The sequence below is a fragment of the Acomys russatus genome, chromosome 24 (genome assembly GCF_903995435.1).
Source record: "Acomys russatus chromosome 24, mAcoRus1.1, whole genome shotgun sequence".
In the NCBI taxonomy this organism is placed as follows: domain Eukaryota; kingdom Metazoa; phylum Chordata; class Mammalia; order Rodentia; family Muridae; genus Acomys; species Acomys russatus.
This window is the reverse complement of record NC_067160.1, coordinates 7,831,773-7,856,936: the sequence shown is the minus strand read 5'-3', so window position 1 is coordinate 7,856,936 and position 25,164 is coordinate 7,831,773. Positions and strand designations below refer to the sequence as shown.

General features: G+C 39.7%; 1 protein-coding gene across 3 annotated transcripts in view; it reads left to right on the top strand.

Moving 5' to 3' along the window:
- The window catches only part of Ube2e3 (ubiquitin conjugating enzyme E2 E3), a 63,107-nt gene that overhangs the window by 896 nt on the left and 37,047 nt on the right, over nt 1-25,164 (top strand). The window contains exons 1-3 of one of the 3 annotated variants that reach the window (XM_051167122.1): nt 19-121; nt 1,193-1,414; nt 3,167-3,217. In XM_051167122.1, the coding sequence (XP_051023079.1) occupies nt 1,221-1,414; nt 3,167-3,217 (245 nt within the window). In that variant the 5' untranslated portion in view covers nt 19-121; nt 1,193-1,220. Of the gene's footprint in view, nt 1-18; nt 122-487; nt 755-1,192; nt 1,415-3,166; nt 3,218-25,164 lie in introns of those variants that run through there. The other 2 variants (XM_051167123.1, XM_051167124.1) reach the window with 2 other exon arrangements.

The following is a 25,164-nucleotide window of genomic DNA, read 5'->3' as shown; positions in this document are numbered from 1 at the left end:
TCTCTCTCCCCCCCTCAGCCCCCCCACCCCAGGCTGCCTCCATTTCCTCAAGGAAGGTTCCTCGGCGCTCTCCCTCCCCCACAGCGTAGCGGCGCACGAGCGGGCCGGGCGGGCGGCCGAGGTAAGGCGGCGGCGGGGCCGGGGCCCGCGTGGGGGGCGGCGGGGGCGGGGGCGGCAGCTTTGTTCGCGCCGGGCGCCGCGCTCCTCAGTCAGCCGCGCTCGTCAGCCAGCCGGCGGCGCGGGGCGGCGGGTCCCGCATCCCCCGGCGGGCGGGCGCAGTGGCGCGGTCCCCTGCGCGGCCCTCCCCACAAAGGACCGCGGAGCTGCGTGGCCCCGCGCTCGCCCCGGGGCTGGTCGCGCCAATTTGTTGCACTTCTTGGGGTGTGGGTGGTGGTGGTGGTGTGTATGGGGGAGGGCTTTTGTTTGTTTGTTTGTTTGTTTTGCCCTCGGGCTTTTTGGCCGCTTTGCGGATTTTTTTTTTTTTTTTTTTTTTTGGACAAAATGTCGGTCGGTGAGCGAGGAGGAATTGAGCGGGGAACGTCGGTGGCACCGGGAGCTTTGCAGAAGGTGCAGTTCGGATCCTGCCCTTCTTCGGGTGGCAGCTCGGGCTTGGCCGGGTGAATCCTCGCCGCCGGCTGTGGGGCGGCTGCCAGTTGATTTTTTTTTTTTTTTAAATTTGAGTGCTGTGTTCAAAGGCTTTCGGTGCGCACGGGAGGACCCGCCACTGTAAATGAGCATATGGGCGACTAACAGGGTATGTTTCCCTCTGGGAAGGAGGATTTGGTGGCTCAGACCCCGTGTCAGCCTGTAAATATTTAGACGATTTTAGTGACTTTCGAACATTCTCAGCGAGATCTGTTATTTACAGTTGTCATATGTTATTAATGCCCGTTGCCCAAGTTCCCTGGCAAATCTGTTTCATGCCTTCTGAGAAAGTAGACAATTGATAGATTGTCTGAGGGATGGGGGAAAAATGTGAGTGGGTTTCCTAACTTGACTTCTCTAAATCCCTCAACGCCTGCGGTACACAACCCATCAGCCTCCCCTCCCTGTAACCTTGCTGTACCATAAATACAGGGACTTTTGAATCCTTTTACAAAAATACTCTCGTAGGTGCTTATTGAGAGAGCAGCATGCTGCAGGGTTATTTTTTAAGATCTAACATTTCTCTGCCGGTCCCTTCTCTCCTTAGGAGTTTTCCCAGAGATAACTTCACCAAGATGTCCAGTGATAGGCAAAGGTCGGATGATGAGAGCCCCAGCACCAGCAGTGGCAGTTCAGATGCGGACCAGCGAGACCCTGCCGCTCCAGAGCCCGAGGAACAGGAAGAAAGAAAACCTTCTGCCACCCAGCAAAAGAAAAACACCAAACTCTCTAGCAAAACGACTGCTAAGTTATCCACTAGTGCTAAAAGGTAACGCCTGCAAGGGAGGACTCACGTTGAGAAGCTGCCTCCTTGTCCCATTGGGTGCTTTTGTTGGCTTAATGTCCATGGCAGCTGTTCAGAAATACTTCCCCGTCAAATGTATGTGACCGTGAAGGAGCTGTCATTCTGTGCGTGGTGCATAGGCAACCTTCCTACGACTGCTGACTTGAAAGCACGTGCACTTGGTTCTGTATATGGTAACTTGAGTCACCTCAAGGAGAGCTGGGGGGTGCATTCTGACAGTTGAATGGGTTGGCAAGGAAAATTTGGTGAACCCAAATTAGATGGTACATCGGAGAGGTTTCCTTTAGTGAGTCATGCTTGAGTGGAAGGGACAGTTCTAGAGACCAGCAGTGCCTCTCTCCGCAAAACGGAATGGTGAGAGATGGTAATGTTTACTAGAGAGTTGGTAGCTGCCAGGCTTGGCTGTGTTGGAAAGCACATCTTCTAGTGTGCTTTTTAAACTGGATCACAGTTTGTGTGAAGAAGGCTTTGAATCTTGCAGCGCAGTTGTTACTGTGGGTAAAATTACTGTCACCCCACCTTCTTGTGAGGCCAGATAAGACTCCAAAGTAGCCAGTTGTAGTTTTAGGTGTTGCTCAGTCACAGAAGATGTCACTGTCCTTCGTTCTCTTCACTCTGTAACTTGTGGATAAGTACGACAGGCCAACAGCAGGGGAAATGTCACTAAGGCGAACTTAGAGATCAGCCGTTTTCTGTTGGCTTCTATTTTCTGTGGTGACAGAAAAAAATTCTGCCAGTAGGACTCTTGAGTCGTGGTAATGTTGGAATAGCTAGAAAAACTAGTGATTAAAATGAAATGTAGCCACAGCATTATCCAGTATAGGTGCTTTGTTGATTTTTTTTATTGGTCAGAACTGAAGAAAGAAAAGTGTAAAAACTGATCAAATGTTATATTTTTATTGAGACTCAAACTCTTTTTGTTTGGGTTTTAACTATCAATCAAATGCTAGCAGCTTCACAGTATTTTTTTGGACCAGGAACAGTCTTTGAAATAATCTAAAGTGCCCAATTTGTTAGAATCCTGTGGAGGAGCATATTAAATGTGCCCTAAGTTTTGAAAATGTCCTAAATTTGGAGAATATCGGAGTTGCCTTTTGCTTATAACTTGAGCTTATATATTTATATTCTTCCTCTGCAAATTTATTAAATCTTAAAAGGTCCACCTTAAGATGCACTGAGAGAAGGCAGCCGTAGTTAATGTGAATGCCAGTTTGAAATTTTCATTGGCAAAGATGTTTATAAATTTTAAACTTCTCCGACAGTTAAAATATTGCCAAAACTGTGAATGTGCTCTTGTGGCAAGCTATTAATTTTTAGCTCAGTAGAAAGTGACTTGAAGTCATTGTCAAATTCTCTGGTGTTTTCCCTCCTCCCTTTCTGTCTCATTTGCATATAAGCTTGAAAAGAGAATTTCTTTGCTAAAAACTGTTTTTTAATGGATTATATATCCTTCCCGTAGTGGTCAGTGAGGGCTAGTTCTCAAATCAGGTGTAAATGACACGCTTGGTAACTGTAGCACGTGAGAAAAAGAGCTGCAAAGTTTCTGCTAAGGGATTTGGTTCTGCCTCTGAGAACAAAGAGGAAGCAGCCATGTTAGCCTTACTGAAGGAGAGCCAGCCTTGCATTTAACTGCACAGTGGTAGAGGGCAGTGTGATTCCTGGCTGTTCTGGAGGCTACCTCAGATCGGTTTTTGTTTGGTCTCATTTCACTAACAGAATTCAGAAGGAGCTAGCTGAAATCACCCTTGATCCTCCTCCCAACTGCAGGTAAGAAACAGATTTTGTTGTTTGGATTTTGAGTTGTGGAGAAATGATTGGAGATTAATGATCTTGCCTGGATATATGTGCAGCCTAAGAAGCGGGCTTCCTTGGCTTCCTTTCTTCCTTTCCTCCTTTCCTTTTTTTTTTTTTTCCCCTTTTTCTTTTCTTTTGAAGTGCACTAAACTAAAATTATCTAGATTAATGAAATAATAACAGGAGAACAGGTACTCTTTAGCATACACAGTTGAACTTACGAACGTAGGATTTTGTGCCTCTGAAGTCAGTGTGGACGGTGCTGACTGTGCCTGGATGTCTGTAGAGCCTTTCTGTTTACCACTGTATTTCAGTGATTTCTAAAAATTTCAGATTCAAAGAACTGTTTGTGTGCAGTCTGGACTAACCTTCCAGATGTAGAGCTTGCCGAATGCAGTGTTAGAAAATGTAAATGCAGTAAACAAGAGTAGTCATTTCTGTCTGATTTCCAGTAATATGCCTTAAGGAACAAATTTTATGTGCTAAATAATGGTTTCAGTTATTTCCGGAGGATGAGTTGCTGGAATTATTTACATTTTAAGCAATTACCCTAATTGCTTGAGAAAATTCTTAGTAAGTTGTAATCGTGGAAAGGATTTCACTGAAACCCAGGTAGAATAATTTAAGATTGTTGTGTCTAATAATGTTAATATGCATCAAAAGTAGCCAATGGGTACATTTTTTTCATAATTTTTGGTTTCATCTTATATACTACTTTTATTTTTGAAGAGTGATTATATAGCATTATTTCATAATGTATCACATTTGGAGATAAATATAAATAATTTGCACAGAGATACTCATGATTGAGAGTTGCTGGTACAGTTGAGGCGATGTTACAGTTTGGTAGAAAGGCGCCTTAGCATTTAATCTCTTTCAGCTACAAATTCTGTGTTTGCCTGTGTTGATCAGACAGATCTCTGAAGTCAGCTATATACACAAGTGTAATCCATTCACCTCTTACTATGTATGTTAATCAGGTCTGTGATAAGGTGGTCTGATTCTGAATTTTCCACTGAATTAAATAGTTTTGCTTATTAAAAGTAGGCATGTCCAACCTCAAAGTATTTAGGAGCCATGCTATCCAATACTGTAGCCACTAACCACATGCAGCTATTGATGGCTTTACTTGTGGCTGGTTCAAAATGACACCTTAAAAGTGTGATGTATGCATTGAATTTTAAAAGCTTAACAGAGCATAAAAATTTGCTGTTATGTGTTGAATGATAATATTGTGGCTATGTTTAGTAAGTGTTACTAAAATTGTTTTCACTCTTTTTAGCTAGAAAATTTGCAACTAATTGTGAGACTAATGCTGTATTTGTGCTGTCCTTAAAATAAGTAAATTGATTAAATATAAGTATTTCTGTCCAGCCTCCCAAATGGTATGTCAAAGCTATGTTCATTTCAGAAGATCAAGTTAAGTTTGTACTCTGGAAGAATCTATACTCATTTGCATCATGCATACTTACTTCTGTCAGTATGAGAAACCCAAAGATCAGTACAGAACCCTCTGCTATTTAAAAACTGTGTGTACGACCGAACATTTGAAAAGGTAGATTTTTATGAAGATAGCACAGCCCAGGGGACAAGAGTAATCTACAGAAGGAGTTAGGTGTGTGTTGGATGCCCCCCACTCATAGCAGTGCTGTGGTGCTTTAGGAACCGGCTTCCATGTTACACCCAGGGTGTTTCCACAAGGTCACCAGGAATTATTTTAGAGGAAACAGACGCTTTCTATGGGCAGAATGTTCTGAATTTTTCCTTTGTGGACCAGTCTGTGAGCTGGCGCTTTCAGCATTTGGCAGTTAGGCTAGCGGCAGACTGAGGCTTTGCTCCTGTGTGTGCACAGCAGCTTCGGTCTGCTCTGCCCCTCGGTGCACTTGATGAACTGTCAACTACTGCAGGTGGCATCTTCCAGTTTTCTGTGTCTTTACTGTCTGAGTTACTTTGCCACTGCATGAGTAATTAGAGAAGAGTGGGCATTATAAATTGCTTTTAGCACTTTGAAGTTAAGGCTTTTTTCTCGTATATACCTTGCATGTAAAAAGGCCAGGTACTTGGGTATGTCTAATGCTGTGTGAAAGGTCCACTACTTCTCCTGGGTAGGAACTTTGTAGATTGTTTTAGCGCAGGCAGTGTTGAATTTTGAAGGACAAGCCTAAATTTGTATTATATACTTACTGCCTTCATGTTAGATCTGGGAAAGAGCATCACAGTGTTCTTAAATTCATAGATGTTTAAATGTTTATTGTAAGGCTTATGGAGATTGTATGCTTTAAATTCACTCCTTATTTAGGCTAAGGTTAAAAATGAAATTTTGTATTTATAAGTACATTTAAGATATGTGGGTTTATATTGTCTGCAATGTAAGCAACCTAATAGTATGGTTTTGAATGTGTGTGGAGTTTTGCTTTTCTTTCTTTTTTCTTTTCTTTTTCTTTCTTTCTTTCTTTTTTTTTTTAATACAAGCTTTCAAAGTATGTGACAGATGTAATTCTTCCTCAGGGCAGACATGTAAAGTATATCTGTGTATCTCAGAAAAAGAGGCGATTGAAATCTAAGAAAATTCAGGAAAAAAAAAAGCCAAATTATTCAGACTAGGAAGATTTTTATTAAATTTCTTTCTTTAATTAGCATTCTTTAGTTAGGTCTAATCACCCAGAGTGATCAAGTACTGATTTAATTGTTGAATTGTGCTCCCTTAAGTCAGCTTGATGGTACTTAGGTGGATTCCTTCTTTTTTCTGGTACCAAGCACATTGGTAAAGATGAGGTTGCCAGTGACTTGAATGTATTTCAGTTTTGGAATTACAAGAGGTACTGCTGCTCACAGGCAGGGTAGGACCCCCTTCTCAGTGAGTTCTCTTTGGAAGCACCCTCACGGGCATGCCCAGAGGGGTGTCTCCTAGGTGATCTCAGATCTAGCAGTTTGCCCATGAGGGTTCACCTGTTGATGCACACCTTTTGCTTATTGGTTTAAATGTAGTCTTGCCATGCAGGCTTCGGATTAGGCTGTAAATAACCGATATGCTAGCAAGGTTGGAAGAAAATTGTGTGTGCATTGCTCTGCTTTTAGAGAAACCTGTTGACGTGACTGGAGTGCTGTGCTAAGGGGTGGCCTTGTCTTGTAGGCAGGCTTACAGAAACTGCACATTTAGAAAGGTGCTATGCTTCTAACTTAGCCCCTAATTTCTCTGTATATATATAAATAAATACAATGCATGCTTCTAAAATACTCTTTAGCATCTTTAGATAGAATCTATTATAATGCAGATGTTTTGGATATTGGTATAGTTTTTTGATATGGGAAATGCCTATTTGGGGTAGGCATTACAGATTTAAGTTTATAATGACATTTTCTGGTAAGACCTAAAAGTAAGTGCTTAGAAATTTTGACATATTATTCTTGAAGAAAACTAAACCTGGAAACCTAAGTTCTGAATGAGAAGCTGGTAACTCCTCACTGAGCTCAATCAAGGGTCTTTTGGAGGTTGCTTAAATTGCTTTTTAGGTAGACCAGACTGTTGTTGCTGATAGGGTGAGCTGTGTATCATGGGGAAAATTGTGAGAAGCGCAGAGTGCTGCGTCCTCCTCCCTTTGCCCTCCTCCACCCTCAGTCACAGGCGTAGAATCAGAAATGTGAAGTTAACAAGATTTGAAGATTTGTGTGTTAAGGTTTGAAAAGTCCTAGTATAGAAGTCAGGCTACCTGGGTTCAGACCCTGCTCTGCTGCTCAGGAGCATGTCACTACTAACTAGTTACACTATATCTCCATCCTTCTCTTTTCCCAGAATGGAATTCCAGGAAAATGATTTTTTTTGAATTGGAGAAAATATTAAATAGCATATATATTTGTTCTTATTTCAGTTGTTTAAGATGATTATCCTAATATAATTCTAAGCTAACATTTTTATTTGATTATTAGAAGAAGCTTATATTCACAGTAATCTTACTTTTTTCATATAAACCACTATAGGAGGACTTGGACAGTTGGAAGACTAAAGGCATTTCCCCCCGTACCGCTCCAGGGGGGTAACTGAAAACGGTACCCCTGGGAGGTCATAGTTTTATTAGTATTTGTTAGTGCCCATTTCAAATAATGTCAGAAAGTAGGTGGGAACAGTAAGAGCGTCTGAAAAGTTACATGCTGCCAATGCTGCTCTCTGTGCTCGGCAGTTCTGTACCTCATACTGTATTCTCACCTTGAGTGTGAAGCTGTAACAGCAGATGCATTGTGTGTGGTTATCAGGAAAGTCAGATTTGCTTGGGTGTTCAGATTGAGAAGGCAGAACATGGTTTGTTATTTTAATGTGAGAGAAAGACAAAACTAGGCACAAGTTTAAGGAATAGAATATGATTATTTTCTTTCTTCTCGTGTCTTTCAATAGACACATGTTCGGGCATTTTGCTAGAGGCTTAGATTCTAGATGATGTGCTACTGTATTAAGCTTTTGATAATTTTCTTTTGCTTTGTGATCAGTGGTTTTGTATTAGGGTATTGCCCTAGGTGCCCCCCCCCCCCATCTTGGGGACAGTTGCCAAAGCCTAGAGACATCATGTTCTTGAGAATTGGGTAGAAGGTAGAGATCAAAGGTGCTGCTGTGCGCCTGCAAAGCGTAAGACAGCCTCCTCCTTCCAGGAGTTACCAGAACAGAAGCATCAGTTAAGCTGGGAGGGAGGAGCATCACAGACACCTGCTCCGGGAGGGACTCTGCCTTCTCAGTCAGTGGACAGTTGGCTTTAATGCATCCACCTACAACGATGCCTCCATCTCTTACCAGTTCTGTATTAGGAGTTTACGTGTGTCTTACAGTATGATGTATGAAGCCACAGGAATGGGTACCATTGAACCTGCTAAATTACAGCCTTTTCACTCAGAAATGCTTTCTGTCTACTGCTGGCATGCTATGGCTGTAGGCTGACTATATCTAAGGAATATTAATGGAACTTAAGGGAGACGTATGCAGGGCTAGTGCTAGTGGTCAGTGGTAGGGTGCTTACTGGCTTAGCATGTGTAAGGCCGTAAGTTTAATTCCCAGTGCCACAAAACAAACCAAAACAAGAGGAAAAAAAAATACATTGAAGAATCATCAAAGTTCAGCTTTAAACTAACTGAATTGCACGTGAGTTTAAGTCATTTAAGATCAGCTCATAATTTGGTTTTGCTACCAAATCATTTTGTGCCATCCTTACTGAAAACTTGGTCTTCACAGCTCTTGGGACCCAGCATGTGGATTGGCAGGTGCAGCTCCATCCAGTTTCAGCTCTGGCTGGTAATCACAGTCATGTGCTGTGAAAGGCTTTGTAGTCTCTCCTTGCTTCCCTGCTACCTGTTCCCTAGTAGTGGATTACAGTTTCTCAGTTGGTAGTTTTGGATCATTGGGTTTTTTTGTTTGTTTGTTTTGTTTTATAGCTTGTGTGGTTACTAGAAAAAAGTTAGATTGTTGGCTTTAGAGTTTTTACTCTTACAGTGAAATTATAAGTATCTGTTTCTTTTTAAAGTTCTGTATAGGATTGTTTTCCCACTTTGCTTTCAAAATTCGATCTTTTAATTTTTCTATTTATTTTACATATACAAAAGTACACAGAAAAGATCTCCTTTAGCATACACAAGGTGTGCCATTTTCAAATGTGTATTGTCTCGAAGTGTTTAGGTACAATTAGGCTGTAAGAAACACCAAATTCTGCTAGCTGTGCTGTGATTATTGAGGAGCGTAGAATGACTGGCTCAGCATATTAAGGTGTGTTTCTTATTTGCAAGGCTTCCTGTGTGGGTCCAGGCGCACGTCTGTGTTGCTCTTCTCATGCAGATGCAGGTCCCTGCCTCCATCCTTAGCTCCTCCACTTGGAACACGTGTCTAGTCAAGAGAACTGAAGGAGTCATGCGCCGGATTTAAGTGCTTTGGTTTGGAAATAAGACACAAATTGGTTTCACAGCTGTGACTAACCACAAGGTGACTGAAGTGAGAGGGAGTTCATGGGTATTCCATGAGAAACCAATTTCTCTGCCACAGAAACATACATGCCATGGATAGATGACTCTCTAAGAGTAATGAGTAAATAGTTGAGTAGCAGCCTGGCACTGCAGGATGCCTTGCAGTTCAGTAACATGAATACAGTGTTTTGCTAAATCCTAAGTGAAATAATATCTATTTTGATTTAAATGTAAAAACTAGTCTAAGAGTTGTTGTGAACTCTAAAAGTTGTAATACCATGTTCATGAGAGAATCAAGCATAAATCTCAGCTTACTGCAGATTTGAAAGCTTGTTTTTCTTCTCTCTCTTTCAAACAGTGTTGTTTGAAAAACCCGATGAAAAGAACTCAGAGCTTGTGTATGTGTTTAGTGTAAGTGTATTCCTCTGTCTTGTTCCTCTATGAAATCATCCAAGATGTTGGTACTGTCTGGTTTTAAAATCTGGGCCACAGTAAGGCTCAGGTGTTTAGGTTGGCTGAGTGAGGCTGGCCTTCTCTTTAGGGAGGGAGGTGTCATTCCGAAGGACTTTGTCAGGAAGCGTTGCCACGATTTCGAGCTTTCTTCTCTCCTTGTAAGGACAGATGTGAAGAAAGGATTGACTGTGTTCATAATGGATAAGACAAAGCTTTGTTTTCTGTTTTGTAGTCTTCTGTGTATGGCTTTCTTGTGGACAAATGAAAAATCTACATTTTTCTCTGGGTAACTGAAAGCAGTCCATTTTTATGAGTTTGATAAAAAGCGTTAAGCAATCAAGGATTTCTGTGCTTTACTAGGGAAAGCTGCCAGGCACACCAGATGTTAAGGGAAGTGTAAAGCTGATAGCACATACATGCATGGGCATCTTCTAATACTGGTACCAGATTCAGGTTTTTGTAGGTGCTGGCTTTATGTTTGATTCCTCATAATTTTGTTTTGTTTTTAATAGTGTCACCATTTATTTAAAATTTGTTTTATCTAAACATGATTTTATACAAAAATTGCTGTCAGAAACTGTTATGGGGATTTTCTTTCCTAGTATGTCTCTAGGAACTGGTCTTTTAGCAAAATTGATAGACTGTTCTCAGTGACAGGCCAGGGTTATAGAGTTTTATCGCTCAGATGTGCACCTCACATTTTGTTTAGATTCCCGACTTAAAATTATATTCTAGACTTTGAGGTCTTACCTCTTAATGTTGTGGCAGCTTATGGGGGTCTATAAGGAAGCAGCTGAGGCTTATGTAAGGCACCGGTGACACTGAGTTATGATTAAATGTGGTGTTACTAATACCAGGTAAGCAGTGCTCCTAAACCTTAAAGATCTGGCCCACTGCTTGGCTTTTATTGTGTATAATGGTTGTTTCACTTTTATGGCTTTTTGTAACAGAACTTTGGAGAGAGTTGGAAGGAGTCACAGTGTTGCTTACTGTCACAGGCTTAGTCAGCATGTTGGGGGATTTTGACCAGTTTTATGTCACTTACAAAGGGTTTTTCTTCTCAGTTTCTTTTTTGCCTCTTCAGTGTCCCAGAGCAAATATACTTTGTCATTTTTCTTTAACATCCAGTTTATCTGGGGAAAAATAAAGACATCTAGTCTGAAATTGCTTTTGGGAATGTAGCTCCACATTTTTTGGGCTGAATGAAAGAAAGGCCTCGGGAAACATGGATTTTGTTACCTTTTCATTTTATTTTTCTTTACTTACAAATCATCATGATGATCCTCCCTTTACATCCCTGTTTTATTTTTTAAAACACTTTTTATTTCCCTTCTAAAGATGATTATCTCTAGGTAGTTTTGCTATTTAAAATTGTATAGGTCTCTTAAAAACATATAATTTTTTATCACATTAAATTTTAGTAGGTTGAGAATCCATTTATTCAGAGTCCCCAAGAGAGTGCATTTCAGAAGTGTGTGGTTGCATATTTTTATGACGTCTGATGCTTTCTGTAGTTTTCTAAATTTGAAAAGTGGTAACAGCGGGCTGGAGAGATGGCTCAGTGGTTAAGAGCACTAACTGCTCTTCCAGAGGTCATGAGTTCAATTCCCAGCAACCACATGGTGGCTCACAACCATCTATAATGTGATTTAATACCCCCCTCTGGCCTGCAGGTGTACATGCAGGCAGAGCTCTGTATACATAATAATAAATAAATAAATCTTAAAAAAAAAAAAAAAAGTAGTGACAGCACAATGTAGAAGACACAGCAAGGCATTGGGTCAGTGATTCTATTCCTGCTTCCTACTAGAACACTTGACTGTTGGATTTGTGGTGTACATGTTTTTACTGTTTGCCTAGTATCACAATAAGGTAAAATGTCCCATTTTACACAAACACAATTTGAGGCATGCATGTGATTTATGGAGTAGGCTTTCTTTGTTTTATTTACATACTGTCTTTGAAAAAATTTAGAAGTCATTTTTGTTGCCTTTGCACATGCTTGCTATCAGTACTTCTGTTAAAGGGCTTTGTTTAAACTGTGGTCATTTTGCTCTTGTCTGTGAACTCTGAAATTTATTGTAAAAGAACAGTTCCTTGCTGAAGTGTTTTAATTTTTTAAATTATCTTTTTATGGAAATAGCAAACATGAGGAAAAAAAAAAAAAAAAAAAAAGAACAAGCCAGCATAATAAACTCTCCGTGCAGCTTTCGTCCGGCTGGAGTAGTCACCAGCCCCTGCCTCTTCTTGTTTCACCTACACAGGCCATTTCTTTAACTTTCCACAGTATGACTCAAAGCAGATCCCAACATTGTTTCATCTCTTCCCCCTTTAAAACAGATATTGTAGTACTCTTTTTTCAAAAGATATAGACTACTTTTAACTTAGCTATGAGGTTGTAGTTCCTTAGTCATTATTCAAAATTAAAAATGTGCTATAAATGGCTTGGCTTCTCCCAGTCTTAACTTGAACCAGAATCCAAGTGAAGCATGTAAGTCAAGATTGGTTGGTGAGACTTGACTGCAGTGGCTCTCAGTGCCTCCCTCCCTTGGGGACTGGGGTCAAACGACCCTTTCCCAGTGCTTCCTTGTCAGATGTCAGATACTTACATCACAATTCACAACAGCAACAGAATTACAGTCACGAAGTTGCAGTGAAAGTGATTGTGTGGCTGGGGTCACCACGACACGGGGAACTGTATGAAAGGGTCACAGCGTTAGGAAGGTGGAGAACCGCTGTTGTACTTTGTTCTGAGCTCAGGATCTCTCCGTCTCTTTTCGTTTTGTAGAGAAACTGAGCTGAATTTCCTGTGGTCTGTATCTTGCTTATTAGACTCCTATTAGTATCTTTCATTTCGTTGGTATATTTGGGCATTAGGTCAAGAGTCTTGATCAGAGACAAACTGAATTCTAGCCCCCTCTCCACTTTTCCCATTGCGCTGGCTAGTCATGTCACCTTGACACAAGCTAGAGCTATCTGAAAGGAGGGAACTTCAATTGAGGAAACGACTCCATAAGATCCGGCTGTGGGGCATTTTCTATTTTAATGATTGATGGGGGAGGGTCCAGCCCACTGTGGGTAGAGCCTTGCCTGGACTGGTGGTCCTGGTTCTGTCAGAAGGCAGGCTGAGCAAGCCGTGTGAAGCCAGCCAGGCAGCAGCACTCCTCCATGGCCTCTGCATCAGCTCCTGCCTCCAGGCTCCTGCCCCATTTGAGTTCCTGTTCTGACTTCCTTCAGTGATGGGCAGAATATGGAGGTGTAAGCCAAATAAGCCCTGCCCTCCCAGCTTGCTTTTTGGTCATGGTGTTTCCACGCAGCAGTAGAATCCTAAGATACCTCAATAACCTATTGACTCTTTTCTCCTTTTCCTTTTTTTAATTTTAATTTTTTTTTAAGCAAGATTGTTTCATAGTCAGAATGCTTTTCTATCAGTAGACATTCAGGACTTGACAGCCTTTTCTGATGTTACCTGATTGAACAGCCTCCCACAGGCTTATGTTTCTGAGCCTTTGGTCCCAGGTGGTGACAGTATTTAGGGATATTATGTAACTTACAGGAGATAGGGCCTGGCTGACAGATGTTTTCCCTAAGGGGCCCCTCTTTGAGGATAGGCAGTAAGGCCCTGCTTCTGGTCCTGTTTTTTTTTTTTATTCTGTTTTCTATACAGCCATGTGCTTTCACGGGCAGTGATGCTTCCCCCAGTTACAATTTTCTGCCCTGATGGACTCTAAAACCGTAAGCCAAAAATAAGACCCTCAAGTTGCTTATGCCAAATGTTTTGCAGCAGCTGTAGGAGAAGGTGTTATACACCAGTGGTGTATGTATGTGGCAAAAGCAGGGTGAATGGCTAAGTTCCTGGGTAGCAGTGTGTTTCTCTTTTCTTATCAGATAAGTCTGTTTTCTACTCTCCTTTTTTTGGAATCATTAACTCCTATTTGTCTTAATGAATAGCAGTGCTTTAGAATATTACTGTTACTATCCTTATATAACTTAATAAGTTATTTTTCTTGTGTTTATATACATCTATATACATAAGTAGGGCGTGCTTGCCTGTGCGTGTGCATGTGGAGGTCACATATTGGTTTGGATATTTTTTATTGCTCTCCATTTTATTTTTTAATATATTAATTATAGTCTCAAATATAAAAGATGATTTAAAAATTGTTATTTTTATTTGTGTGTAGATGACTGACTGCGTGTGTACAGATATTTGTATGTATATACATATATATCCATGTGTTGTTTCCTGAAGAGCCAGAAGAAGGCGTCAGGTCCTCTGGAACTGGAGTTACAGGCAGTTGTGAACTGGCCCATGAGGGTTCTGGGAACCAAATTTAGGTCCTTTCCAAGAGCAGCAAATGTTCTTACTGCTGAGCCACCTCTCTATTTAGTCACTTAATTATTTTTATAGTCTAATTTAACTTTTGTGACATTGTATTAATTTTAAAGTTTTTCATATATTTTGGTCATATTGTTTCCCATCCCCTCCACAAGTCCTTGTGCACATACTTACGAAAGTTGTCATTAGGTGTCTTTCTTTTACTCTGTCCTGAGACAGTGTCTCTAGCTGAACCTGACACTCTAGTTTAGGTGGCTGGTCTACCTGCCCTGCTTGCCCATGGGAACCCTTTGTATCTTTTTACAGAATGATGGGACCAGGCTAGGCTGCTGCTGGGGCCGCCTGGCTTTCTTATTCAGGCCCTGGCATCTGAGCTCCTATTCTCATACTTGTGTGCTGTATTCTCCGGGCCTGAGGCCCAAATTGACAGGATTTTTATTGTATGTATGTATCTATTATGAAAAAACCGCTTTCTTCTCCTCAGGTCCAAATTTATGTGATTTTTATTGTATATATAAGTGTCCGTTAGGAAAAAATACTTTCTTCCCTCAACTTTTCACTTTCTAGAACCTCTTCCATTTTGACATCTTATAGCTAATTTGAGTTCTGTGGAATTGTTATGCACTCTTGCATACCCCCCCCCCCCCCCCGCCCCGAACTCCTGCATATGTGCGCGCGCGCTCTCTCTCTCTCTCCTCTCTCTCTCCTCTCTCTCCCTTCCCTCCCCCCTCTTTCTCATACACACACACACACACGCACGCACGCACGCACGCACGCATACTACAAATACCACTTTGTGAACTCATTTGATTTTTTTTTTTTCCTTATTAGTGAGTTTTATTTACAGGCAAACCTGTGTTAATAGGATTTTCATGTATTACCTGAGATGAGCCTTTTTAATCTCTTCTATTAGCTTTTTTCTTATTCTAAGAAAGTCTTTTTGTCTCTCTTTTTTCATAATGTTATCAACTTTAGGTCAAGTATTCAAATATCTGAGCCTTTGGGGGGCCGTTCTCATTCAAAGCACTACAGATACAGTTATTGTGAGTGCGCATTGGATGTTTATGTGAAGTTGGGGTTAGGCTTAAAGGATGATTAGTACTGTGAGCTTCACCAAGTTTAACACGGTGCTTTCCTTTCCCCCACTTCCCTTTTAAAGTAGAATAACTTGTACAGTTAAGGATTGAAAGAGAGAAACAGGGCAGGGGTGGGGAGTGTTTAGTTATAAAAATGAATGTCAGAAATCTAAATCGGTGTGTTTAGCTGTAAAAATGAATGTTAATATTTTAATTCTCCTTTACTCATACATGTGTTAAGACTTGAAGACTTATTAAGAATAACATCAACAACGTCAGTAATACGAGTTTACATTGATTGTATTCTCAAGTTTAGGGCTTTAAAGAGGAAATTGTTTAGTCCTCATGCTGGGGATTTGGATGAGAGTAGCCCCACTGACCCCCACGTAGGGGAGCTGTTTGAGAAAGGCTGGGAGCTATCCAGTAGGAGGTGTGTGTCACCTGGGGATGAGTTTTGAGCTTTCAAAAGCCCACACCAGGTTCAACCTGGTGGATCAGGATGTTAAACTCTGAGCTCCAGTGCAATCCCCTCCTGCTTCCCTCTGTCATGATCACTGTAGGCGAGCCCCTAATTAAATGCTTTCTTTCCTAAGAGTTGCTTCAGTCATGGCGTCTCTTCACAGCAATAATACATTAAAAACAACTGTGAGAAGAATATACTAAGAGACACTGCTGGCCTTTTGTCAAACCTCAATTTGAAAACTAGTGCTAAGTCTAGAGGAGCATGCTTTACAAAGAAAATATTTTAAATAATTCTTCAAAATTCTGTGCATTCAGGCTTTAATTCAGTCACATGAAGTGACTGTGTGTGTGTGTGTGTGTGTGTGTGTGTGTGTGTGTTACATGTGCCCCACTCCAGCATGCTTGTGGAATCAGTTGTCTGCTTCCACCATCACATGGGTTGTTCCAAGGTTTGAGCTCAGGTTGCCGATCTTACTTACGCAGCATATACTTTACCTGGCAAGCTGTTTTACCAGTCCCATCAAATGATTTTAAATGAATCAAAGTTTGTATTCGTGTGTAGTTTGCATTCTGGCAGTTTATGGGACAAATTTAGCACTATGTTTTTTGTGTGAGTGGCTTTTAAAAATAGTGTGTTTGTATCACAAGTCTCACTGTTGCAGACAGGACTTGAGAACAGACTGACTGGCCCACACAATTAAAAGCTCAGGGTCTGTTTGGCCATCAATATCTCATCACCTTCACACTGTCCTGACTGCTTCCTCCCAGTTATCCCCAGTGTACGCATACTGTTTTATGCTCATACAGTACTGGTAATCCTTCCAGCTCCCTCCCTCAGATGGAGTTAGCATTTCACACAGTGTGATTCTCCACCCTAGGCTCTTTTTCAGAAGTCTTTTTTTTGTTTTGACTTACTTAGTATTATTTATTGTTGTTTATCTTTGTAAGTTAAATTTTACCACCGTTATGTGTTCATTGGAAAAACACAGTGTGTATAGGCCAGTTACTTACTAGCAGTCTTTAAGTCTTTTTTTTTAAACAAATGTTTTTATGATTTTTATTCTTTTTTTATCTTGTGACTCTGTGCACTGTCTTCCCTTGCTTCCTTCTGTCTAGTGTACCTGGGTCACTTGCCATATGCTCCCTTGTGTGGTCCAGCTCCTCCCCACCCAGGCCTCTTCATTATTCTAGTGTATATGTGTAGGTGGTTCACCTACATGTATGGCTCCTTTTCTTCTATTTAAAGCTATTATCAAGTCATTCTGTTACAGTGCTACTTAATATGTAAACTGCTTTGCTCTATGTAAAGCATACTTTTGGAAAATTAAAACAGATGCTGGAGAGATGGCATGTTGTTCGTGGGTCAGTGTGACAGATGATGTGTAGATGGCATGTTGTGCGTGGGTTAGTGTGACAGATGTGTAGATGGCATGTTGTGCGTGGGTCAGTGTGACAGATGTGTAGATGGCATGTTGTATGTGGGTCAGTGTGACAGATGATGTGTAGATGGCATGTTGTGCGTGGGTTAGTGTGACAGATGTGTAGATGGCATGTTGTGCGTGGGTCAGTGTGACAGATGTGTAGATGGCATGTTGTGCGTGGGTCAGTGTGACAGATGTGTAGATGGCATGTTGTGCGTGGGTCAGTGTGACAGATGTGTTGTTCCATGACAGGTTATGTCTAATTTGTTTTTTTGTTAATAGTCAATCAAAGTAAAAAGGCAGTCAAACGTTTACCATCAGTAGTACCTCAAAGGAGTAACATGTTATATATTTTTGGAATTCAAAAAGTTGATTTTGCTGCTTCAGAAAGTTGAGTTTTGTATATCTACCCCCCAAAAAGAAAAAAGCGGTTCTTTCTCATTATCCTCCCTTGGCCTTCTTTCTAAATTTTAGATTGTATCTACTCTTATGCCTAGTTTTACATGTTCATACATGCATTGTAGGCTAGGTTTACGTATATGAGAGAGAAGGTGCACATGTGTTTTCATTCCTAGCTTGGCTCCATTCTCTTAAGCATGCTTTGCAAGTGCATCCTTTTTTTCTGAAAATTTCATGATTTCCTTCCCTGACCCCAGTTGAATCATATTTCATGTTGATTGAGTATGTGCACCATTTTCCCTATCCAGTCATCTGCTGGTAGACATTCAAGCTGGTCCATTCTTTACTCGTGTATACAGGGCAGGGACAAACATGGTGTGCAGATAGATGCCTTTGTGGTGTAGGGTATGGAACCTTCTGGCAGCTGCCTAGGAATGGCACGGCTATATCATATAGTAGTTTCATTTCTAATTTTTTAAGGAATCTTCAAACTTACTTCCTAATGAGCATGTTAATTTATTCTCCTGTAAGTGGTGACTAAGGGTTTCTCTCTCCCCACATCCTTCCCAGCGTGAGTTGTCAGGTTTCTTGGTGATAGCCATTTTTCTTGGGGTGAGGTAGCTTCTCAAAACTAATTTTAATATTCATTTTCCTGATGACTAAAAATGTTGACCACTTTTAACAATAGTTACTTTTCTTTTTTAGAGAACTGCTTATTTCATTTGTTGATTTGCTGTTTGTTTTGTTGCTAATTTAAGTTTTGGATTTATTTTTAAATTCTGGGTGCTTTTTGTAGTATAATTTGAGGTCAAATTTCGTGTCACCTCAGTTGGATTCTTACCCCTTAGGATTGCTTTGGTTGATGTAGTTCTTTTGTTTCGTTTAGTTTGTGGTTTCATTTAACATTCTTGAATTCTGTTTTTTACACCCATCAAGGGCGACATCAGAATTTAGAAGGTTATACCATTTAGTCTATAGATTAATTTTTTTCTCTGAAATACAACTGCTAAAGATCTTTCCTACTCAGGCCTGCTAGTGTGCACTCAGCTGGTAGCTCTTTGTCTTGTTGTTCAGAAACTTTAGTTTTTATAGAGTTCTGTCCATTGACTCTTGAGTCTTGTTCCTGGGCTCCTGCTTAGAGAATTCTTGCTTGCCTCCAAAAATCCCAGCATTTTCTCTAGGACTTTCAGGGTCTTAATTCTCATCTCCAATCCAATTCTACTTCCTTATTGTCTAAGGTGAAGGCTACGGATCTCTTTTACTTTTCTGCAGGTGCTATATCCAGTTTTGTCTGCTACATTTGTTGAATAGGCTGTGTTTTTTTGCAGTGTAGTGTTTGTTACCTTTGTCAAAGATTAAGTGACCATAGTTTTGTCTGTTTATTGCCAATTCCTCTTATTTTGCTCCATTAGTGTGTTTGATTTTATGCCAATACCAGGATATCTTTGTCACCGTAGCTTATTGTAGTATAATTTGAGGTCAAATGTCGTGTCACCTCAGTTGGATTCTTACTCCTTAGGATTGCTTTGGGTGATGTGGTTTTTTGTTTTGTTTTGTTTGTAGTTTGGTATAACATTCTTGAATTGTGTTTTCTAGACCCACCAAGGGTGACATCAGAATTTAAAAGGTTATATCATTTAGTCTATAGATTAATTTTTTTGTAGTAAAACTAATTTCACAATATTAATTCACAAGTCCAGGCATGTGAAATGTTTTTTTGTCTTCTCATGTCACCTTTGATTTTCTTTTTCAGTGTCTTGAGGTTTTCATCATAGAGGACTTTTACTTTGGCTAGGTACATTTTTAGGTTCATTTAGGCTATCTTTCTTTCTTGTTTGTGAGTTAATATGCCTGAGTTTTTTTCTCCTAATTTCCTTCTCTGAGGGTTCATTACTATATGAAGGCTACTCTTAAATTTTTTCTTTTTTCAATACAAGGTTTCTGTGTGGCTTTGGCTGTCCTGGACTTGCTTTGTAGACCAGACTGGCCTCTAACTTATGGATTCATCTAAAATTTTATATCCTGTACCTACTATGTTTTTTAGTAGATTCTATAAAGTCTTTGTTTGGTAGTTTCTAGAGTCCTTTAAGTATAGAATTACCTCATCTGCTAGTGAGAACAATTTGACTTTTTTTTTTTTTTCCTATTTTTAAAACCTTTCTCCCTTGGCTAATTTTTCTAGCTAATATTTAAAGTACTATATTGAATTAAAAATGGCATAGAGGCATTGAACTCAGTTTGTTTCTGTTTGGTATAATATTTGCTCTAGGCTTGTAGTATATAGCCATTATTATTATTATTATTATTATTATTATTATTATTATTATTATTATTATTGCTCTAGGCTTGTAGTATATAGCCATTATTATTATTATTATTATTATTATTATTATTATTGTTGTTGTTGTTGTTGTTATTATTTTTAGTTTTCTTTTTTAAAATATATTTTATGAGTTTTTATTACTTTGATTTATGCATCATGGGTTCCTAATGTCATCAGTTCTTGTGTTACAACTTAAACTTTGTCAAATGCTATTTATCATTGAGAATGATTACATAGTTTCTGTCCTTAAGTTTATTTATGTAGTGTATAACTTTTATGCCTTAATTTTGATAATTCATTCAACTTACTATTTGCTTTTGGGGGGGCAGTGATGCTGGCCTGTGAGTATGGCTGTCCCTGGGTTTGAGGTCACACACTTGAGACGGCTACCACAAGTTTAATGACGGAAATAGCTTGGCAGAGTCAGCATTTGCCTGAGTGACGAGCATTAGACATCTCATCTCACCTTTCCCTCTTATATTCGCTTAATTTATATCATTGTTTTCATACCATAGAGACATTTGGGTATGAATCCCTGCATTATAGCTATTGTCAGAACCGTGGAAGAGTCTGTTATGGCTGTGTAATTATACATCTTTTTTCCATTTAATGTAAAGCTCTACTTTTATGCTTTTAATAATTAGGATATCAGTGTCTTACTATGTTTTTGTGAGTGTGAAGTTAGTTATTTGTTTTAGTTAACGAAATAGTAAAAATGCTTATAACAGTTTGAGTTAATTGGTTTTATTTTTCAAATGACAGCACCAAAACTAGTTTCTCCCAGAATTGGTTAACTTCAGCTGGATGTCACAAATTGCTGTAGAACAGCCTGAGATCAAGATTTTGGCTAAGTTACAGACAAGCCAAGAGCACTGACCTAAACACCAGTGGGTGGCTTAGGATTGTTGTAGGAGCCTGCTACAGCTGCCACAGACACAGAAGGAGCTAGAATTGAGCATTGCTGTTGGACAAGTTTCTCTAAGAAGATTCTCTTATCCAATTCACAGGCATAAAGTTGACTTATATACACATGACTTCACTTCTCCAGCTAAGATACATTCTCTCCTTAGGGCTTAGGCTTTCTGATTTTGTCTCCATTCCTAAGTTGCATGAAGGCTACTACTGAGTCCAGGGTGGCAAGATAAATGAGTTTCTAATTAAAATTAAATTCAGATCAACAATGAATTATTACACACATACACACACACACATACACACACACCCCAGATATATTTGAGGGTGTACGACATAGTTATATACAATCTAAATATTAGAGCATACTCAATATCCCTAGGTATTTATGGGCTGGTTTTCTATATCTTTATAGTTAAAGTTTGTTTAGGATATATGACATGTATCTAGGGTTACATGTATTTTTTTTTCTAATTTGTTAGCATTTAATTATTGAGAGTAGCTCATAAGTTATCTTTCTATGGTGTTTCTTGTACTATGTTCTATTTCCTTTTTGCATCTAGTTAACATATTTTTTCCAATTGTGTTTATCTTTTGAAAAGGAACTTTTTTTGTTTCTTTCATCGTTCTCATTATTCTATTTTAGTTATCTTATCTCTGATCTTGTTATATCTGTCTTCGCATTACCTTTTGGATTTGGTTTGTGCTTGCTTTTGTTCCCTAAATTGTATCTTCAAGTTGTTAATCTGAACACACCTCCCTGCTACTCCTCATCTCCTTAGCATACGTACACATTACGGCAAACATTACTCTTCAGTAGTATGTTTTTGTGTGCTATTTTTATTTTCATTTGTTACCAATAATTTTTTTTTAAATTTCCCAAGTGTCTCTATTCATTAAATAGCATGTTTAGTTCTTTGTACAACTTCTGAAGATTTTTGACTTTCTATTTTTATTCTATTATGGTTAAAAGCATACGTATGTGTGTACACGCGCGCACACACACACACACACACACACACACACATACACACCATGGCTTCTTTAGAATCTGGTTAATAATTGCCACCATTTATTAGACTAGACCTGAAAATATAGTGTTGTATCAGTCACTCATCTTGTTGTGACAGAATACCTGAGTAGAAGCAGCTTATTCTGGAAAGAAGGGTGTAGGTTCCTTTAGGCTCACAAGTTGAGGATTCAGTCCATTGTGGAGGACAAGCCATGACAGCAGGGTCTTTTCACATGGCATCAACACTCAGGAAACAGAATGGGGAATGCTCTTGCTCAGTTTACTTTCTCCTTTTTAAACAGTCTGGAGTTCCCAGCCTGTGGATGGTGCTTCATGTCATGTGCCGTGTACAGTTAAGTTGGTGTTGTGACCCCAGTGAACCTAATCTAGACAATCTTTCCAGCCATGCCCAGAACATAGCCTCCTGGGTGATCCCACATCGACACAACTGATATTACTCATCACAATATTTATAATATCAAACTACGAGTTCATTTTTGATGTTTATATGTGTGTATGTGGGTGTTGATTCACATGTGCACATGTATGTGTGTGCATATGGAGGATAGGGACAGCCTTGGTTAACTACCCTAAGGAACACTTTGCACCTTCTTTTGAGATGGGTCTCACTGGCCTGGGAGTAAAGTCTGAGCTGGCTGGCCAGGGAGCCTCACAGATCAGTCTGTCTCTCCAGTCCTTGGATTACAAGTGTGTGTGTGTGCCATTATGTCCCTGTTTTTTGTTTTTTGTTTTTTGTTTTTTTTCATGGTTTCTTGAGATTGAACTCAAGTCTGTAGATAAGCACTTTACCTCTGGGCTACCTCCTAGCCCCTATAGATACATTCGAGAGTAATTAGTGAAGAGTGAAAAATGTGTTAGTTACACTGGAAGTATGTGGTTTATCCTGTAGCATGTTCTATAAACTATGAGAATGTGTATTTTGTAGCACTTTTATGACATTGTGTTATATCCAGTTGTTCTTTAACTGTTTCTTTGGTGGTTTTTCTTTCTGTTTTTAGTATAGGGGTGTGTATGTTCTCCTCACGGATGAATCTAGGGTAGTGAGCGTCTCAGTTATTTGAGTGTTGAGTGGGTATCTCCCCTCCCCTCTCCTTTTCAATCCTGCAGTGTTTGCTTTGTGTGATTGGGTGCTCTAATATTGCATGCCTATGGGTATTTAAAAGCATCTCCTCCTATTATATAGATTGCTTTATGATGCATACTGGGTGCCTCTGATTTGAGGAGGGTCTTGCTTTGTAACCCTGTGAGTGTTGAGTTAGTGACCCCCTGTCTTACCTACCCTCCTAAGGGCTGTAGGGATAGTTTCGTACTGCTACAGCTCACCTTTAGCTTTTGTGCATATTTTTATTTTTATTTAAAATTTTTTACATTATATGTAACTAGTAGTACTTCTGGCTCTTGGCTTTTGTGTGCGTGTGTTACATCTGTTCTCATTCTTTTTCAGTTTGTGTGTATCTTCACTGGTAAGCGAAGTCCTTACAGGTAGTATATCTTTTCATTTAGTTAGTTTTTAGCTATTGAACCCATCTGATTGTATCTCATCTTTCTGCTTTGGGGATCTTCTGCAGCAAGGTTTGATCTTCCTTTTTTATGTGTATTTGCTGTTTGTTGAATGTTGCACTTCAGTTTTTATATTTTCTATCAGTCATTTGTTCTAGTATAAGTTTCCCTTAAGTGTATCTTGGAGGTAAGTCTTGTATTGCTTCCATCAGCTTTCTACCTGTCATGAAGCGTCTCTTCGTTTGTGAGAGCTGGCTTTGTTGAGTATAGTATGTCTTAGACTGGAATATGTAACATTAAGTGAAGTAACGGTCTCGGAAAAAAAAAGAACACATTCTCCCTCCTGTGGATCCATGTTTACGTGTACATGCATATGTGTACATGTATGCATATGTATATTATATAAGCAATGTATGTTTGTGGTGTAAGTTGTAGAAAAGCGAACAAGAAAGGTTAAACTTTAGGTGACAAGGACTGAATAGAGAAGGAACATGAACCATCACAAATGAGATTACAAATTTTCTAGTTTTAACTTTTATGGCTTTTGTTTGTTTTCTGGTTATAGATAAGTGCTTACAAATCTGTTTGATAGTGAAAGTGTAAAGAGAAATGCCGTGGGTTCAGAATGGCTTTTCTAACTGTACAGACGTTCGTTGTAATACATAGGTGTTGTTTCTGGTTAAGCATGATCTTTTTTATTATTTGTAAATTCTTTATAATAAGGCTAAAACTTTTTGATGACTTGTCAGCTTCAACTTGGCATATTATATCTAATCATGGGAATTTAATCCAAGCTTCTCAGTATAATTAAGCAGAGATTCCCTGACTTGGATACACAGTCAAGTGCCCTAACTCTCTGGAAAAAGTCTAGATCTCTGCATTCCAGTTCTGTGTTACTCAGTTTTATGTCACTTAAAACTGATACCTGAGATGAGGTTATTTATCCAAGTGGATTACTTGGGTCAGTTTTGGAAGTAGGTAAGTCCAATATGGCACTCATGATCTCGTGAGCATCTGTCCTGTTAATTCTTCTCATGGAACAGGAAGGAAAGGTGATAGAGATACAAAGTAGTGTAGAGCAGAGGGCAGAGCTGACTGGAGCCCGGCAGCCCATCCCCTCGCGTGGCCACCTTCCGATGGCCACACTGGTAATTACACTTAAGCGTGAGTTCTTCAGGAGTATTCACACCACAGCAAGCCCAGTGCTTTCTATGGCTTTTCACTATCAAATGGGCAACATTTTCTTTTAGAAAACTGGCTCTGGCTACAGAAGAGCTAAGGGATGAGAAGTCTTATTTAGAACTTAATTTGCAGCTCGAGTCCTTCCTGTTGGTCATCTCTGCTCTCAGTGGCAACCTTACATGAGCTGTAACAGTTGGATCACTGAGTTGGCAACTAGTTGTACAAAAATGGTTTGCGCCATTACTTTTTGGCTTATTTTGAATTTTAAAACTAGTCACTTCTTGTTCTAACTGCTTTTAGAAAGGAGCAAATGCTATGGCTTCTTTTTTTTTTTTCAGTTAGCTTAACATGAGCATTATTTTTATTTATTTGATTAAAAATTCTGTTTATGAGGTTTATTAAACAAAATAGATTTTATAGACTACATTGTGTTTTCCAGTGTCAGAATTAAGTTGTCCTTTTATGTAGAAGGGTAACTTTACTTTGTGAATTGCAAAGTGGAAGAGAGTTAGTTACTGGTCTCCTGAGAAAGCAAATATTGTCTTGCAGAGGAAGCTGCAGTGGTTTGGTTCTATGGTTCTTGGGATCAAGTGCAGCGCTGTGCTTATACTGGGCTAGCTCACTGCTACTGCCAGCTGCACACTTTGCACCTGCAGAAACTGACAGTTTTGAATAGTGCACATTTGTTCCTGTCTTGCAGCTCCACAGGCTAGATTGGTAACTGTGCTTTAGTTAGATTGAGTGGTTTTGGTTGGTTGTTTGGCTCAGCACTTGTTGCTCTCCAGGAAGACCAACGTCCATTCTCCAGCTCCCACATGATGCCTCACAACTCTCTAATTCCAGTTTCAGGGGATCTGCTGTCCTAGCCTCTGCAGGCACCAAG